The following is a 19,404-nucleotide window of genomic DNA, read 5'->3' on the forward strand; positions in this document are numbered from 1 at the left end:
ATCGTAATCATAATCAAATCGTTAGGTGCCCAAAGATTCCCAGCTATAATTTTTACCACACCAAATCTGGCCCCCTTTGGACACCCCTGATCTAGACGTAAATAGAAGGCATTATGAATTGCGAAGGGGCCGGCCGGCCCAGTGCGCATGCATCAATTTTGATTGTATTATAACAATGTCCATGTGTGTATAAATACTGGTGCCAAAATGAAACAAAAGTAAACAAAATAATCCCTCACAGCTGGGGACAAAATGTTCGAGCAAGGAGGAGAAAAAGCTCGTCCTCCCACTCACGTTTTAGCTTGCCAGCTTCACTTTGCTCTGAGCGGATAAAAGAAGGCAAACTGCTGGATTCTTTTGTGCTTCAATTTTATTAGTCACAACAAGGTAAGCATTGTTTGATTTCAGTTTTACACTCTTAATTTATCTCTTAAACTTATCATCAAAGTTGGCTGTTTGCCATTATTGGCTGAGAAGACCAAATATGGAATTCATGTATTCGAGCGGCGTCTCTTTTAAGGGATATGGGCGAACATTTGAGAGAAAATTACTGCTGTACTTGCTAGAAATATTTGCACTTAAACCGAAATAAAATAGCAACTAAGTCGTTACTTATGGTGACCAGAAGAGGACATCAGCGTGATATCGTAAACATTACTGCCGTCAGGAATTACAGTCTCGTTTTCTTGTTGTGACGTTTGTTTGTTTTTTTGTCAGTGTTTTGTTTAATTATTCAAACTATAAACGATGAATTAGTACCGTCATTTGAGTCCAAAGAAGCCATTTATGCTCCTTGCTGTTGTCATGTTCCAAAGACGACAAATGATGTTGTTCACATTTTCTTGATTGATCACAATGTAGGTTGTTGGTGTACTGTGAATTAGTGCTGCAACGATTAATCGACTAACTCGAGTATTCGATTAGAAAAAAATATTCGAATTAAATTCTGTTGGTTCGAGTATTCGTTTAATTAAAGTGGCGTTGTAGTGGTTTATTTTGAAAGTGTTTGCATTTAGTTTTATTGATTAGGGAGGCTACACTGCCCTCTGGTCTGCCTCTTTTCACATGGCTGAATCCAACTGCTCCCAGTTAAGACCAACGTAAGCTCTAAGTTTTTGTTTGAGCTAATGTTTTTTTTTTTTAATGCTTTCATAATTTAGTTTATAGGTATATTTAGCTGTTTTTTGTGGGAATGTGTGTCTGAACCATTTGTTAAGAGCATTGTAAAAATAAAAAATAAAACTAGCATTTTATAGTATTTAAGCTAGCGGACTTTTTTTATGTAAATTAGCCAATTGTTCTTTTGTTGTACATAGATCATCATTAAAAAAAACAAAAAAAAAAATACAGTTTGAGGCTCATTTCAGGTATTTTAATTTTTCACGTCCCTTATCCGATTACTCGATTATTCGAACTAACTAGTCCATCGATTAATCGACTGCTAAAATATTCGATAGCTGCAGCCCTACTGTAAATTCAGTTGTAAATTATGAAATAAAGTTGCAGAACAACACTATCTTGGCCTTTGCAAGGCAAAGCTCAGATAATACATAAATAAAATTACACACACACACACACACAAAATGGTTTGTCACATTGATAGTGAAATACTTGTTTGTAGTTATGACAGACATCCCAAGTTCCAAAAACTCATTTCAGGGAGATTTTTAACCACCTTATCCAATGCTAGAATAGAATAGAATAGAATAGAATAGAATAGAATAGAATAGAATAGAATAGAATAGAATAGAATAGAATAGAATAGGTCCTTATCCAGAGTATATTGAAATTTAAAGAAAAATAAATAAAACAATAAAGCTAATATAAGAACAAGGGTGACTGTTACTGGTGTAACGCGTGGCAGGGCAGGATGCGTGCATAAAAAGTAAAAAAGAGAGCACACTTCCACTTATGTACTTTTATTACACAAAAAAAAAAAATCCAGCTCGACCACTCGTCACCCAGGAGTTTACTTCAATTGTGGTCACAATTGACTCCCGGTCACAATTGACTCCCACAAAAAGTGAGTAGCAATTGAAAAAGAAAAGGAACATGAATAAAGAGACGCCACCGTGTGGTGGATGTAAGGAATACAGAGGTGACCGTTACACTGGGTACACAGAATAAAGTGAACTAGGCCTGCAAGCAGGACTAAAGGGGCCCTTGCAATTTGGCGCAACTCGGACGTCACGCAAACTCGGACGGCAAGTAGGTCAGGGTTGTGGCAAATCGTCGCCCCTGTCATCATCTCATGAGAACCTAACTTGTTCGAAACTCGACTCTTTTTTGGGGGTATCAAAAATTCATTCACACACCTAGGAGAAAAAAACCCTTTTGAAGAGGGTCTTACAAAAAAGGAGGCGCTACAGATCTGTACAGCCATGTCCTTATTCAAAACTGAAATTCGCTCTACGTTGAAAAAACCTAATAGGAGAGGCCTTTTTTAAAAATTCAAGGGGGCGCCACTGAGCCATTTTGTTAAGTTTTTTTGAGAGGTTGCAAAATTATCTAAATTTACGCCAAGCTACCTGAACACATGTCTAAAGGCTCCCCTGAAACAGGTTTGAGGTCAATTGTTTTTTTTTTCCCTAGGAGGAGGAGCCGGTCTCGTAAATAAGGCCGTTTCCTGTTCCCAGCAGGGGGCACCAGGCCTAATGGCAAATATTTCAATGCAGTCGTGTTCAGGCTGGGATACCTCACATACATGTTGTGGGTGTATGAAGGAGTTATTAGTCTTTTACTGAATTTGTGTTTTTGCCAAAAAAATGGCCAACTTTGGCACCCCGCCCAGGTCAGGCTCGTGAATGAAAACTCACCATTTTGAGAACTTAAGATCTCATGTGTCTCATGAACATTCTCACCAATTTTTGAGGAGACTCCAACTAACTCCCTAGGCACCAAAGTCTCAAATGTGCACCCTGTTAATCAATGAAAACTTCAATCCAAAATACCCGATTTTCTGTTGGGTTTGGAATATGGGTGCAAGACACTTTTTGGAGCAGTTTTGCACAACGTATCGACTCCCCAAATTTCATCACTCTGTGTTGAAAAAAACAAATGGAGAGGCCTTTTTTCAAAATTCAAGGGGGCGCCACTGGGTCATTTTGTTACATTTTTTTGCAATGTTGCAAAATTATCTAAATTTACGCGCATGTATGTGCAAATTTTGGTGAGTTTTTGAGCATGCTCAGGCCTCCAAATTGGCCATTTTCATTTGCCAAGGAGAAGAAATAATAATAATCCTTTGCATTACAATAAGGCTCTTGCACACTTAGTGCTCGGGTCCTAATAAGTGACTAGCAACAAGTGGTGAGGTAGTTGTATAACAGTTCATACATGACAGTTTACAGAACTCAGACTAGGAGGCAGATGGCTGACTTGATATGATAGTGCAGATGACAGTTTGTGCTGAGATTTTGATGCAACTGTGCAAAAATGCTATAATTTAACATGATAATTAGCAACGTGATGTTCTTTGGTAGCTGTATTGGCATTTTAACAAACTCAAAATCAAGGCAATACTGAGTACACCTTCGGAACCTGAATGTACGCATAGGCTACCAGCAATGACCTGCTCACGTGGATGGTTTTGGTTTGGTTGATTTATTCAGCAAACAGTCCACTTTCCATGTAGCTCATGCTACGGCGTGCTATGGCAAAAACCGTGTGTCCACCGGGTGCACTAATTAGCAGTGGCTCTCTATGCGTACCTTTACAGTAAAATACCTAACGACATTGGTTGTTCCCCCTGGTGGCAAAAACAATAACACAGTTTCAAAATAAACAAATTGATGCATTGTTTTGTGACAGTGAATATGGCTTCTACAGTAGCAGCCATAGCATTTGTTTCACCAATTTCAAACCAAATTCACACTAACTCGTTGCTGGTTGCAACTGCTATTTGAAGACATTGGTGTTTTAATATTGTACAATATTTTGACTTTTACGTTTATGATGTCTGTGGCGGTGAGGAAGCACATACAGTATGGTGGCGATATGTAACGCCTTTCATATTTAGTTTCTGTTAGTTTCTGGTGCTGCAATTATCAGAGCCAATCAGATGGACGCCCCAAACTCTTATGTTGCAGATGCAAAATTTCCTTTTTTTTCTGCCCTCGCTCTTTTCATTTATTTTCTTTTTTTTCCATTTGTAAAGGAAGCATTTAAATATTAACTAACAATTACATAGTTAGAAAAAATATTGATTACATTGAAAAATACATATTCTTCACAAATGTAATTTGTTACTTTTCACCCTTTGTGACAACACGTTGCACCTTTCCTTGCTATCACCCCATTCCAGTCAGATTTGAAGTCACATCATCATCTTGACTGTCAAACGTGCTAATAACTGAACTACGGCAAACCATTTGAAAGAAGAGCTAGGCTTGCAGAAGGTTTGGAAAAGCAGCTTTTTTAATTATATAATTATATACTACATTATGATTCAGGCATCGACAGGTGCCATTATTTTACCGTGGATTAAATGTTGTATTTATTTATTATTTTTTTACAGTGTTGAATGTTTACTATCTGAAATCAATTATTAAGTTATACAGTATTTTGTTGTTTCCAGATGGTTCACCAACTAATCGTGCTAGCATCCTCGTTAGCAGTCTTGAACTTCGTTCAGGCGCAACAAGGTGAGAGTATAGCTCAAAACGAGCTCCAGAAACAACAGATGGTGCTCATGTTGCTCTTGATGAGTGTTTGGCCAAAGTCCTTACCTGATTTTTTTTTTCTCTCTTTTAGATGTAAGCATCTGCATAATGGCCATTGCTCGTTCCTGCGCTGAGTGCATTCAAGTGGATGAGTCGTGCGGATGGTGTACGGATGAGGTCGGTTGATTGTACAGTCAGAATGTTGATACAATGTACAGTTGTGGTCAAAAGTTTACATACACTTGTGAAGAACATAATGTCATGGCTCTCTTGAGTTTCCAGTTATTTCTACAACTCTGATTTTTCTCTGATAGAGTGATTGGAACAAATACTTCTTTGTCACAAAAAACATTCATGAAGTTTGGTTCTTTTATGACTTTATTATGGGTGAACAGAAAAAAGTGATCAAATCTGCTGGGTCAAAAATATACATACAGCAGCGCTAATATTTGGTAACATGTCCCTTGGCCATTTTCATGTCAATTAGGTGCTTTTGATAGCCATCCACAAGCTTCTGACAAGCTTCTGATTGAATCTTTGACCACTCCTCTTGACAGAATTGGTGCAGTTCAGTTAAATTTGATGGCTTTCTGACATGGACTTGTTTTTCTTCAGCATTGTCCACAAGTTCTCAACAGGGTTTAAGTCAGGACTTTGGGAAGGCCATTTGAAAACCTTAATTCTAGCCTGATTTAGCCATTCCATTACCACTTTTGATGTGTGTTTGGGGTCATTGTCCTGTTGGAACACCCAACTACCCCCAAGACCCAATCTTCGGGCTGATGACGTTACGTTATCTTGAAGAATTTGAAGGTAATCCTCCTTCTTCATTATCCCATTTACTCTCTGTAAAGCACCAGTTCCATTGGCAGCAAAACAGCCCCACAGCATAATACTACCACCACCGTTCTTGACGGTAGGCATGATGTACTTGGGGTTAAAGGCCTCACCTTTTCTCCTCCAAACATATTGCTGGGCATTGTGGCCAAACAGCTCGACTTTTGTTTCGTCTGACCACAGAACTTTCCTCCAGAAGGTCTTATCTTTGTCCATGTGATCAGCAGCAAACTTCAGTCGAGCCTTAAGGTGGCGCTTTTGGAGCAAGGGCTTCCTTCTTGCACGGCAGCCTCTCAGTCCATGGAGATGCAAAACACGCTTGACTGTGGACACTGACACCTGTGTTCCAGCAGCTTCTAATTCTTGGCAGATCTGCTTTTTGGTGATTCTCGGTTGAATCTTCACCTTCCTGACCAGTGATAGCTTGCGTTTTCTTCCTGATTGTAGCAGTGACAAAACAGTGCCATGCACTTTATACTTACAAACAATTGTTTGCACTGTTGCTTTTGGGACCTGCAGCTGCTTTGAAATGGCTCCAAGTGACTTTCCTGACTTGTTCAAGTCAATGATTCGCTTTTTCAGATCCATGTATGTATATTTTTGACCCAGCAGATTTGATCACTTTTTCTGTTAACCCATAATAAAGTCATAAAAGAACCAAACTTCATGAATGTTTTTTGTGACAAAGAAGTATCTGTTCCAATCACTCTATCGGAGAAAAATCTGAGTTGTAGAAATAACTGGAAACTCAAGAGAGCCATGACATTATGTTCTTCACAAGTGTATGTAAACTTTTGACCACAACTGTATATTGCCATCAGTGGCACAGCGAGCAGGTTCTCATCCTGTTGAAAAGACTAGCAGTTGAATTAGTTTGACAAAAAGTCCAATGAAAATAAATGTCCACCTTAGGGATGTGATGAAATATCTAAATGGTGATATATAGTAATACTTTGTATCCCAAAAGGTTATCGATATGCTCCTGTTAAGAATCGAGATATCGTTTTAAAAAGGTGTCAATGTTTAAAAAAAAAAAATTAAAAAAAAAAGGAACCATCAAATTGCTACAAAAATCTTCCACCATAATGGTGTCTCTGTTAACTCTAAGGCTGCCGTTGACGGTGCTCCACGCCCTATCCATTTAGACTGGAAACGTTCGTTCATTCAAAACCAGAGCATTCAGTCATTCGGTCCGATTTTCTGGGCATTTACAGGTCATTTGCTGTTCATTTTAAGGCATTTACCGGTCATTTCCTGTTGAGTTTGAGTCGCTGCCTATTCATTTGGGTGATTCCCACGTCACTCTCTGTTCTGTAACTCAAAATAAACAGGAAGGGACCCATAAAATACCCCAAAATCAACAGGAAGTAACTGAAAATCAACAGGTAAATGACCTTAAATGGCTCAAAATTACCTCATTGCCTGGCATTGGCTGCCAATGACGGCCATAGACGTTCAATCCGTTTGAAGTGGGAGAGATGGTGGCAGCGAATGAACATTCGTTCATTCGCTGCCACCCTCCCAGTTCAAATGGATTGGGCGTCTACTAGTGATAAACTCATTCCAATTCACTGCAGAAGCTTGTTTTTCTGTTTATTAGTTGTTTGTAGAATATTCTAGAAGGATTTCCTGACCAATGTATCGATAATCGTTGTATCACCATATCGTCAGATAATCGTTATCGTGAACTTTGTATCGCAAATTGTATCGTATCGTGAGGTACCAAGAGGTTCCCACTCCTAGTCCACATTGTTTACCCTGGTCTTGGACCGGCAAATATTTAAGACAATAACTTGTATCGCGTCTTGCTTAGAACTTCCGCTCAGTGCACCAGTCCACTCGCTGTGACGTTATGTCGTCTCTGAGAGCCAGGGGCTGCAAGGAGGCCCAGACGGTGAACCCTCGAGGCAGCGTCTGGATTGAGGAGAACAAACTGCTCTCCGATGGCGATGCACACCAGCAGGCCACGCAGGTTCAACCTCAGAAACTCACCCTTACTCTCAGAACCGGTATGACCTCATTGTACATTTGTGCTTGTACTTTGACAAAGGAGTTAATTTGTATTTGGATGAAGCGTGTAACTGAATTTACTTGTATTGCAACAACTTTCCATTACCTTGTGTTGGATTGTGATATACAAACAAATGTCCTTGCCTTGACTTGTCAGGGACAGAGTATTGACGTGTTATTTTGAAAAGACTATTTCCTGCATGCTAAATTGATGGGTCCCGCAGGCGAGCCGCAGACTTTTAACATGAAGTTCAAGCGAGTCTCATCATCTGAGGTCATTCTGGAAAACAGCCAGCTTCCACAGGGAGTTTCCATCAACTTTGAGTCCATTTGTAAGAATGGCATGGAGGGGACCGACGAAGACGGCAGGAAGTGTTCAGATGTCTCCATCGGAGATGAGGTACGTGGGATAGTTAGGAAAAATTAAAGGAAAACCTTTACATCAAATCTACGCTGCAAATAAAGAAAGATAATGAAAGAAAAGCTCATGTTATGTCCACCATCATCCACTGATAGAAACCCCATAAAGGAATTTTTTTTTTTTTTTAGGGCTGTCAAACGATTAAAATTTTTCATCGAGATAATTACATCTTAAAAATTAATTAATCATAATTAATCGCAATTCAATACATCTATAAAATATGGCATATTTTTCTGTAAATTATCGTTGGAATGGAAAGATAAGACATAAGACGAATATATACATTCAACATACGGTACATAAGTACTGTATTTGTTTATTATAACAATAAATCAACAAGATTGCATTAACGTTATTAACATTCTGTTAAAGTGATCCATGGACAGAAAGACTTGTAGTTCTTAAAAAATAAATGTTAGTACAAGTTATAGAAATTTTATATTAAAACCCTTCTTAATGTTTTCGTTTTAATAAAACGTGTCAAATTTTCAATCAAAAAATAAACTAGTAGCTCGCCATTGTTGATGTCAACAATTACACAATGTTCATGTGGTGCTGAAACCCATAAAATCAGTCGCACCCAAGCGCCAGCAGAGGGTGAGAAAACACACACAAAAAAAAAATACAAGTAACAAGTGGACATTACACTGTGCTGTCATTTTAATCTGTTTGAGCGGGGCATGTGCGTTAAATGCGTCAAATATTTTACCGTGATTAATTTTAAAAAATTAATTACCGCCCGTTAACGCGATAATTTTTACAGCCCTAATTTTTAAAAATTATTCATTCAACTCCCTGCTCCGCTTATCCTCACAACAGTGAGTTGAAGATGTGACTTATAAAGAATATTTTCGCTAAAATTAAGGCAGATGAGAGGTAAACAAACATTATTTTTTCCCAACAACATACTGTACCCTTGGGAGGAAACACGGCTCAAAAGATGAATGACTACCGTAATTTCTGGACTATAAGGCGCACCTGACTATAAGCCGCCACACACCAAATTTGAGACGAAAACAGCATTTGTTCACAGATAAGCCGCACTGGACAATAAGCCGGAGCTGTCCTCACTGTAGTATAGGATATTTAAACCAAAAGATGTTAACCGGTAACACTTTATTTGACAGCGGCATCATAAGACTGTCATAAGACCAAATGAACCCCCATAAAGCTTTGAACCAATTGGCTGAAAAGCTTCATTGCTTCAAGAAGCTTATTTGACCATCACTGGTCCATTGGGAGAGACAGTCAACCTCTGCTGCCACCTGGTGTCAACACTGTTGTCATCCAACGGGCCTCCTAGCATGCATTGCAGCGCTACAGATGTAAGTAACAATCAAAATTCATGTTTTTTGATAATTATTTCTTCAGTTAGTCTTTTGGCAATTTTATGACGCCACTGTCAAATAAAGTGTTACCTATTAACCCAAATAAATGAAGAAATAAGCCGCACTGGACTATAATAAGCCGCAGGATTCAAAATAACGGAAAAAAGTAGCGGCTTATAGTCCAAAAATTACGGTATTTTAGAAAGAAATCCTAAACAGGTTGAAACTCAAGAAACAGATATCGGGAGCAACAAATATTGTAATTACTTAGCTGCATTCAGCTTAAGCGGGTTTTGTGCTATGTAACCTTCATTGCAGTTAAAGTGGCAATAAGCTTTTGGGTTTTTTTTACTTTTTTTTTTTTTTAACGCTAGGTGATACTTTACCAGGTTTGCATGACAATTTGTGTTGAAAGTGCCCAGGATGTCATTTTTTTTCAAGCCATTTTAGTTGATTCTATTCTTTGCCCTTCTACAACATCCCAATGCTTATTATTGTGCAGCTGATTGGATCCAATTTGAATATTCAATATTTAAATTTTAACTCTGGCTCTAAGTGACAAAGGTATTGCACTCAATCACAGCAAATGCATATGTATAGATTGAGCACTGCATTTTTATATACTCTATGCTTGGTGCAGCTCAGTTAAGAATTAGAAAGGGGCAGTCTTCAGATGGCTTTTCTCAGTGCTCAGCTCTCCTGTTATTAGTGGGTGCGGAGGAGGAGTTAAGAGGGCAGGTACCTGCGTAATAAGGCACAGTGTGACGTTACACACAAAAATGAAAACCTACCCTTTGCAGAGCAGAATCGATTGCAGTTAAATATAAAAAATTACACAGCTCAAACACTTTAACCAGGTCACACCCCCATTTTGCATGAATACTTTAAAAATAATGGGAAATTACTTTTGTGCTTCTTTAAGCAGTCACACATGTTCTCACTTGTACTGTCAGATAAAAATAATATGAAAGTCCACTCCAAAGCCAAATTTGCAGTTGATACCTTGAACAAGAAGCCTGGAGAGCACAAAAGAGATGGGTCCGTCTTGACCCACAGGAAAGCACTGAACTGCGGGTGGCAGCAAGCACAGAACTAATGTGTGATGTCGTGTTCGTGTTCCTCAGGTGACCTTTAAGATCTCCATTAAGTCCCAGAAGTGCGAGCTGCGTGGCATGCCAGAAAGCATCAAGATCAAACCGCTGGGCTTCACCGAGGAGGTGGAGGTGGTCCTGAACTTCATCTGCGAGTGTCCATGCTCGGACATGGGGGAGCCCAACAGCGACAAGTGCGAAGGTCACGGCACTTTCAAGTGCGGTGTCTGCCAGTGAGTGACGCTTAGTTTTAGGGATCAAATCAGTGAAGCACCTTAAGAGGCTGTGTTAAAAATATTATCAGTGTAACTCCCTCAAGTACTACAGGCACAAGTGGTTTCCTCAACTGATGAAGTTACAATCAGTGTTGGGCACGTTACTTTAAAAAAGTGATTAGTTATAGTTACTCACTACTTCTTCCAAAAAGCAACTGAGTTAGTAACTGAATTACTCTATAGTAAAAGTAACTAGTTACCAGGGAAAGTAACTATTTCCGTTACTTTAAAAAGAAGTTGATGTATGTCAAACAATTTGAATTTGAAGAATTTGAAATTTTCTGAGCAGTATTCGAGTCAGTTGAATAGAGAAAAACAGACAGGTAGTTGTGCTTTAGAACCTTGTAATATTTATTTATTTATATTTATTTGCCCCGGGACATAAATTACACTTTACATACACATTCTTTCCTTTAATTTCGACCAACTTGAAATAGTGTTTTTGTCTCCACCTCGTAAAGGACAAATTTTCCTCTGAATGCTCTGCCATCATATTCCTCTGCATCTGTTTTGCATGTGTGTGTTTGCCGCACGTGCTGTTCCGGTATGTGTGTGAAAATACCGGTTCTGATCGGCTTACCCTGACACATGACTCTAACCCTCAGCCAATCACAATCACTTCCATCGCATCATACTACAGGTCTTAATGCACAAATCAGATTTTTTGCCATACCTGTTTTTTTTGGCGTGCCCATTCAGATTGCCTTTGTCCATTGAGACCGTTCAAGTTTCACGCATGCGCACTAATTCGCAGTCAGAGATACGCTCAGCAGAGACCCGCATGCGCAGAAGCATCAAAACAAATTACACATGCTAGCGCTATGTCATTCCAGGGTGATCCTATTTTGATTTCCAAAAAGAGGACACACATAACAGACATTACTAATCCCCGTTTAGTCTTATACTTAAAGTTTATATGGACTGATAGAACGCATACATGCACGCACATGAGCCTTGACGTGGGTGCGTCAGTTTGCAATAATGAAATATTGCTCATTCAGCGCACAGAATGAAAATCGAAAATTGTAAGGCTTATCCTTTTCTTCATTTTATTTTTTTTTATGACTGTTGTCAAGCCCGATTCGTGCTTAAAAGCAGAGTTCAAGCTAGGTGCTAATGCCTATATCGCTGCCGTCCTCCATGCCTCTTGCTCTTTGCTGACGTAATTGCTGCATGAATTCCGATTTGGGAGTCTGACATTTCAGACCGCTAGCCACATTCTGGAAAAATGTGGCCCAGATCGGATTTGAACCACATACGAAAGTGACCCAGATCGGATTTGAAATGATCCACTTCTATACGACTTGTCCCGTACAGACCGTCAAGTTAATGCCTCACACGAGTCGGAAAAACACGAAAAAATCGGATTCGTGCATTAAGACCTGTAGTATGAACCTAACTGAATGAGCAGGGACAAACAGCCTGGAGTCATAAGAAGTACGTGCGCTATTCTCGAACCTGAACGCACCCCAAGTCTTGGATGACAAATAAACAGAGCACAGTAGACTCGCTACGGCTGTTAGTTTCTTCAGTTTATTCATAGTAAGTAACGCACCACATTTAACCGTCAGTAACGGTAACGGCGTTGTAACGGTGGAAAAAATAATTAGTTAGATTACCCCGTTACTGAAAAATAACGCCGTTATGTAACGGCGTTGTTTATAACGGCGTTATTTCCAACACTGAATATTATACACAATATAAAGTTTATAATATACAGTAAATATTTAGTTTCCTAAAATGGGAGTAGTGAACCAACATATGCTGTAGCTAAGGAGCAAGCAAGTACTCCAATTCATAATTGTAAAATCATAACTGTAAAATATTTCCCAGAGTGACAGAATGACTTAAGATATTTTTTCCGGTTAGGTGCAACGAGGGTCGCGTCGGGCATCTGTGCAAGTGCAGCACGGAAAATATGGATACGGAGGATATGGATGCAAATTGTCGCAAGGACAACGGCACCGACATCTGCAGCAACAACGGCGATTGCCTGTGCGGAACCTGCGAGTGCAAAAAGAGGAATAATCCCTCTGAGATCTATAGCGGGAAATACTGCGAGTGCGACAACTTCAATTGTGACCGCTCCGGCAACAAGCTCTGTGGAGGTAGTTACAGCGGTGGCCAAATGTATTGACACCCCTGCAATTCTGTCAGATAATGCTCAATTTCTCCCAGAAAATAATTGCAATTACAAGTGCTTTGGTAGTAATAGCTTCATTTATTTTGCTTGCAATGAAAAAACACAAAACAGAATGAAAAAAAAAAAATCGTTATCATTTTACACAAAACTAAAAAAATGGGCCAGACAAATGTATTGGCACCCTCAGCCTAATACTTGGTAGCACAGCCTTTAGACAAAATAACTGCGAACAACCGCTTCCGGTATCCATCAATGAGTTTCTTACAATGCTCTGCTGGAATTTTAGTCCATTCTTCTTTGACCAACTGCTCCAGGTCTTTGAGATTTGAAGGGTGCCTTCTCCAAACTGCCATTTTCAGATCTCTCCACAGGTGTTCTATAGGATTTAGTTCTGGACTCATTGCTGGCCACTTTAAAAGTCTCTGGTGCTTTCTCTCAAACCATTTTCTAGTGCTTTTTTTATTTATTTATTTTTTTTAACTTTGTTTTTATTGCGTTTTTGTTTCCAGCAGTACCAGTGTAGAGCATCAAACATAACAAAATGACCGACACGAATAAATTAAATAAAAACGGGGAATAGAAAAAAAATACGAATGAGACATCCAGGGTTTGTCTGTAAGAGTACACGAACAGAGGAATCACATCCTTAAGTTAGAAAAAGTTTCCATTTCTCCCAGTATCTTTCACATTTTTCGGCTGAGTTTCTTAGGGAAGAATTCATTTGCTGAATAATGTAAATCTCGTGTATTATGTCCATCCATTCCGTGACAGTAGGTGGTGTTTCTTTTAACCACTTTCAAGTTATTGTTTTCTTGCTTGCAGCTTGCAATATCTGTAGGAGGTACCTGTCTCGTTTTGTAAAACTATTTGGGATATTACCCAAATAAAACATATTAAAACTTGCTTCTAATTTTAAAAATCTTCTCAGAAACCATCGCTACATGTCTCCAAAAAGAGGAGATCTTGAGACACTCCCAGATGATATGGAAGTGGCCCACAGATGAACTTCCACATTTCCGCCAACATTTACCATATTCGGAGTTTTTACTTTGGAGTTCCTTTATTCTTGGTGTAATGAAAAAACGCATCATATTCTTCCATGTCAATTCACGCCATAAATCAGAGCTCGATGTAGTAGCCGCTGTTTTACATATGTTTAACCAGTCCTCAATAGAAAGTTCTATTCCCGCCTCCCTCACCCATCTGAGCTTGATGTATGTAGTGGTGAGGTTTTTCATCCTGTGTAGTGCTAAATACAGTGGGGCAAATTAGTATTTAGTCAACCACAAATTGTCCAAGTTCTCCCACTTGAAAATATTAGAGAAGCCTGTAATTGTCAACATGGGTAAACCTCAACCAGGAGAGACAGAATGTGGAGGAGAAAAAAACCCAGAAAATCACATTGTTTGATTTTTAAAGAATGTATTTGCAAATCATGGTGGAAAATAAGTATTTGGTCAATACCAAAAGTTCATCTCAATACCTTGTTTTGTACCCTTTGTTGGCAACAACGGAGGCCAAACGTTTTCTGTAACTCTTCTCAAGCTTTTCACACATTGTTGCTGGTATTTTGGCCCATTCCTCCATGCAGATCTCCTCTAGAGCAGTGATGTTTTGGGGGTTTCGTTGGGCAACACGGACTTTCAACTCCCTCCACAGATTTTCTATGGGGTTGAGATCTGGAGACTGGCTAGGCCACTCCAGGACCTTGAAATGCTTCTTATGAAGCCACTCCTTTGTTGCCCTGGCTATGTGTTTGGCATCACTGTCATGCTGAAAGACCCAGCCATGTCTCATCTTCAATGCCCTTGCTGATGGAAGGAGATTTTCACTCAAAATCTCTTGATACATGGCCCCATTCATTCTTTCCTTTACACAGATCAGTTGTCCTGCTCCCTCTGCAGAAAAGCAGCCCCAAAGCATGATGTTTCCACCCCCATGCTTCACAGTGGGTATGGTGCAATTCAGTATTCTTTTTCCTCCAAACACGAGAACCTGTGTTTCTACCAAAAGGTTCTGATTTGGTTTCATCTGACCATAACAAATTCTCCCAGTCCTCTTCTGGATCATCCAAATGCTCTCTAGCGAACCGCAGACGGGCCTGGACGTGTACTTTCTTCAGCAGGGGGACACGTCTGGCAGTGCAGGATTTGAGTCCCTGGCGGCGCATTGTGTTACTGACTTTTGTTACTGTGGTCCCAGCTCTCTGTAGGTCATTCCCTAGGTCCCCCCGTGTGGTTCTGGGATTTTTGCTCACTGTTCTTGATATCATTTTGACGCCACGGGGTGAGGAGGGAGTTGAAAGTCCGTGTTGCCCAACGACAGCCCCAAAACATCACTGCTCTAGAGGAGATCTGCATGAAGGAATGGGCCAAAATACCAGCAACAGTTTGTGAAAAGCTTGCGAAGAGTTAAAGAAAAGGTTTGGCCTGCGTTGTTGCCATCAAAGGGTACAAAAGTATTGAGATGAACTTTTGGTATTGAGCAAGTACTTATTTTCCACAATGATTTGCAAAAAAAATACTTTAAAAATCAAATAATGTGATTTTCTGTTTTTTTTTTTTTTTCCACATTCTGTCTCTCATGGTTGAGGTTTACCCATGTTGGCAATTACAGGTCTCTCTAGTATTTTCATGTGGGAGAACTTGCACAATTAGTGGTTGATAAAATACTTATTTGCCCCACTGTATGTTTTAGAGATCAGTTTTTTTGTGAGTGTGCCTCTTGAAGCATCCACAAAGATAGTACCGGTAGTTATTGGGTGTCTGTCACATTCATTTAAAATGCTTATGTTAAGATAATGGCGTAGTTGAAGATATCAAAATAAGTCGGTCTTCCCCAGACCATATTTGTTACAAGTTGTTGGAAAGAGTAAAGGTTACCTCCTGATGTCATTGACCAATATGCGGTGACGCCTATGCTACACCAGTGTTTAAAACCACCGTCAGTTTTTGCGGGAGTAAAGTCAGTGTCATACGCCGGCCACCGTAAAACCTTTGCATCCTTCTCAATAGTTTTATTTTTAAGTATACCAACCCATACTTTTAGTGGCACTGTAGTCCAAGTAGAAACTTTATCCAAATAAAAAGGCAGTAATACCTTATTCCCCAGTATAGATGAGATAGGAATGTGAATTTGTGCTTGGTCCATTTCTTTCCACCTAGCATCGTACGCGGGGTCACACCATGTAATCAACGTTCTAAGTTGTGCAGCTTTATAATAATTTTCCAAGCATGGTAAAGATATGCCTCCGTCCCCTTTAGTCAACTGAAGTGTAGCATACTTTATTCTAGGTCTCCGATGGTTCCAAATAAAATTAGAAATTAATCTATTCCATTCGGTAAATTTCTAGTGCTTTTTGAAGTGTGTTTTGGGTCATTTTCCTGTTGGAAGACCCATGACCTCTGAGGGAGACCCCGCTTTCTCACACTGGGCCCTACATTATGCTGCCAAATGTGTTAATAGTTTTCAGACTTCATAATACAATGCACAAGGTCAAGCAGTCCAGTGTCAGAGGCAACAAAGCAACCCCAAAACATCAGGGAACCTCCGCCATGTTTGACTGTGGGGACCGTGTTCTTTTTTTTAAGGCCTTGTTTTTTTCCCTGTAAACTCTATGTTGATGCATTTCCCCAAAAGCTCTACTTTTGTCTCATCTGACCAGAGAACATTCTTCCAAAACGTTTTTGGCTTTCTGAGGTAAGTTTTGGCAAACTCCAGCCTGGCTTTTTTATGTCTCTGGGTCAGAAGTAGGGTCTTCCTGTGTATCCACCATAAAGTCCCTTTTTCATACAGATGCCGACGGATGGTAGGGGTTCACACTGTTGTACCCTCGGACTGCAGGACAGCTTGAACTTGTTTGGATGCTAGTCGAGGTTCTTTATCCACCATCCGCATAATCTTTCGTTGAAATCCCTCGTCAATTTTTCTTTTCCGTTCACATCTAGGGAGGTTAGCCACAGTGCCATGGGCTTTACACTTATTGATGACACTGTGCATGGTGGACACGGAAACATTCAGGTCTTTGGAGATGGATTTATAGCCTTGAGATTGCCCATGCTTCCTCACAATTTTGCTTCTCAAGTCCTCAGACAGTTCTTTGGTCTTCTTTCTTTTGTCCATGTTCAATGTGGTACACACAAGGAGACAGGGCAGAGGTTGAGTCAACTTTAATCCATTTTAACTGGCTACACATGTGAATTAGTTATTGCCACCACCTGTTATGTGCCATAGGTAAGTAAAAGGTGCTGTTAATTACACAAATTAGAGAAGCATCACATGATTTTTCAACGGGTGCCAATGCTTTTGTTCGGCCCATTTTGGGAGTTTTGTGTAAAATGATAATGATTTTTTTTTCATTATCTTTTGTGTTTTTTCATTGCAAGCAAAATAAATGAAGATATTGCTACCAAAGCATTTGTAATTGCATTCCTTTTCTGAGAGAAATTGAGCATTATCTGACACAATTGCAGGGGTGCTAATACTTTTGGTCAGCACTGAATGCTGGTTTCAGTTGTTCAGTTTTCATCCTTGAGTTTCTCTCATTCATGTGGAATTTCTTCAATATGAATCAAACTTAATACAGAAAATTCAGGTCACTCCGAAGCAGAAGTGTCTGCGTGTGTATAATGCCTGACTCAGACTACAAGATTTCAGACCGATTCCAGCGTGACAGACACATTGTGGAGATTCGTGTTGTGTTGTGTGTATGTGTTGCTTTGTATTGGTGGGTTTCTTAAATGAGATAATTTGCTGAAAGAGTTGACATATTTTACTCACAGATCTTTAGTTACAGGAGAAAAGAGGTGTTATTTACTTCCTCAATCTAAGTACATGTAAGGCCGAAACTTGAGTGTAACAACACTTCTTTATTCAGTGTGCTTCTCATCACATATGCACACGACTCATCACAGAAGTTCCTTTTAACTGTTATACCACATCCACAGGGAGTGCACAAGTATCGCAACAGCAGTGTGACATAAATATGTTACAAGAGGCATCAACATTAACTGCATAGTAGCGGGCTTCTTGTCAGCTGTGTCAACCTCCCGTTTATCCTCTGACTCTTCAGTGTGCTGTGGGCAGACATTAGTAGTCCAACATGCAGAAATGATTTGCTCATATCAATACATCCTGGATGACAGTGGGGTGGTCACAAAGCCTTGTAACATACCAACAGACTTTCTGATGCCTCACGACTACTTCGGCGGAATTTTGGCAATTCAGAATTTCTGCTTGTCATACCGCATAGTGTGACACATCCTTCATGTTCCTCTTCCCCTTTGCAAAATGGCAACACGTTGCTAAGCGAGGTGACGTCATCGTGACATCACGCTGACTTCCTCCATATTATACAAAGTACCTCTGTGGCTTTTACTGATTGACAGCTGCTTGTCGCACCTCCTGATGACGTCAGATGTCAGACCGTGCTTTTCGCAGCAGTCTGATGATCATGCAGGTTCTGGTTTTGTAGTGTGACAACCCGTCCATTCCAAGACACACTGGGACATCATGATACGATGTCATGTAATCTGACACTCTGATCGTCGGACAAAACAAAAAAAATTGCGTTGTCTGGGGAAGGCATAAATTGATGTTGAGTAGATTTCATGTTTGTGTTTGTCAGGCCACGGTCGTTGTGAGTGCCGCGTGTGCGTGTGCGACGTCAACTACACAGGCAGTGCGTGCGACTGTTCGCTGGACACGTCAACCTGCCTGGCCAAGAATGGACAGATTTGTAACGGCCGAGGAACCTGCGAATGCGGTGTCTGCAAGTGTACCGACCCAAAGTTCCAGGGACCTACCTGCGAGATCTGCCCCACCTGCCCCGGAGTTTGTGCTCAACACAAGTCAGTACCAAGCAATCGAGACATTAAAACTTTTACACTGTCCACAGGAAGGTCTAAAAACTTGCTTACTTAGTTAATTATTGTTCATCTTCTTGTTCGAGAGGAGACTTACAAATTGCTACTCCTCTTTTATTCATTGGACCAATCAGAAAAAAAAAATGGCAGGTGTGTTCAAGGGATGTACTATAGACCCAACTCACCTGACATCACAACCACTCCTCCGCGCCATATTGTCCGTCAACTCGTCGTGTTGACGCATTACCGCTACGTAAATTCCTCTTATTATGGCGTGTTTTTCTGCTCGTTAACATTAATAATCAAAATGGTGAAGGCGTGTGTGGCGGTTGGTTGCAGTAACAAAGAAGATAGACGGAGAGACTTAAAGTTCTACCGTATTCCAAGAGACCCGGAGAGGAGAGCGAGATGGACTGCTGCAATTCGACGAGAAAACTGGGCTCCAAACGATTACCACAGATTATGTAGTAGTCATTTTATATCTGGTAAGATGCATTTAATATATATTTAGAGGGTTTGGGGCTGACAACCACAATTAAGATCATTGCGAGTTTAATCGCCGACAACATACAGTTTCAAATTCAAGATGCTTATTTCTTCCACCATCATTACATTTTGAACAATATTTAGCTGGTACCAAATGAAAGAAGCTGGCCTCGTCTATGGATCATCAGTTAAGCAGGTGTGTCCAAACCTTTTGCAAAGGGGGCCAGATTTGGTGTGGTAAAAATGCGGGGGGCTACCTTGTCTGATTTACATAGAACAATATATTTA

The 19,404-nt window shown here is 40.0% G+C and overlaps 1 protein-coding gene across 2 annotated transcripts in view; it reads left to right on the forward strand.

Annotated features, from left to right (window-relative positions):
• Positions 1–225: 225 nt before the first annotated feature.
• The window catches only part of LOC130929713 (integrin beta-1-like), a 28,245-nt gene continuing 9,066 nt past the window's right edge, over positions 226–19,404 (forward strand). Inside the window, exons 1-8 of one of the 2 annotated variants that reach the window (XM_057857123.1) lie at positions 226–387; positions 4,577–4,643; positions 4,753–4,838; positions 7,312–7,507; positions 7,733–7,908; positions 10,382–10,581; positions 12,493–12,731; positions 18,393–18,615. In XM_057857123.1, coding sequence (XP_057713106.1) covers positions 4,577–4,643; positions 4,753–4,838; positions 7,312–7,507; positions 7,733–7,908; positions 10,382–10,581; positions 12,493–12,731; positions 18,393–18,615 — 1,187 coding nt within the window. In that variant the 5' untranslated portion in view covers positions 226–387. Of the gene's footprint in view, positions 388–4,576; positions 4,644–4,752; positions 4,839–7,311; positions 7,508–7,732; positions 7,909–10,381; positions 10,582–12,492; positions 12,732–18,392; positions 18,616–19,404 lie in introns of those variants that run through there. The other variant, XM_057857124.1, reaches the window with a different exon arrangement.

Source organism: Corythoichthys intestinalis, chromosome 14 (genome assembly GCF_030265065.1).
Source record: "Corythoichthys intestinalis isolate RoL2023-P3 chromosome 14, ASM3026506v1, whole genome shotgun sequence".
NCBI lineage: Eukaryota > Metazoa > Chordata > Actinopteri > Syngnathiformes > Syngnathidae > Corythoichthys > Corythoichthys intestinalis.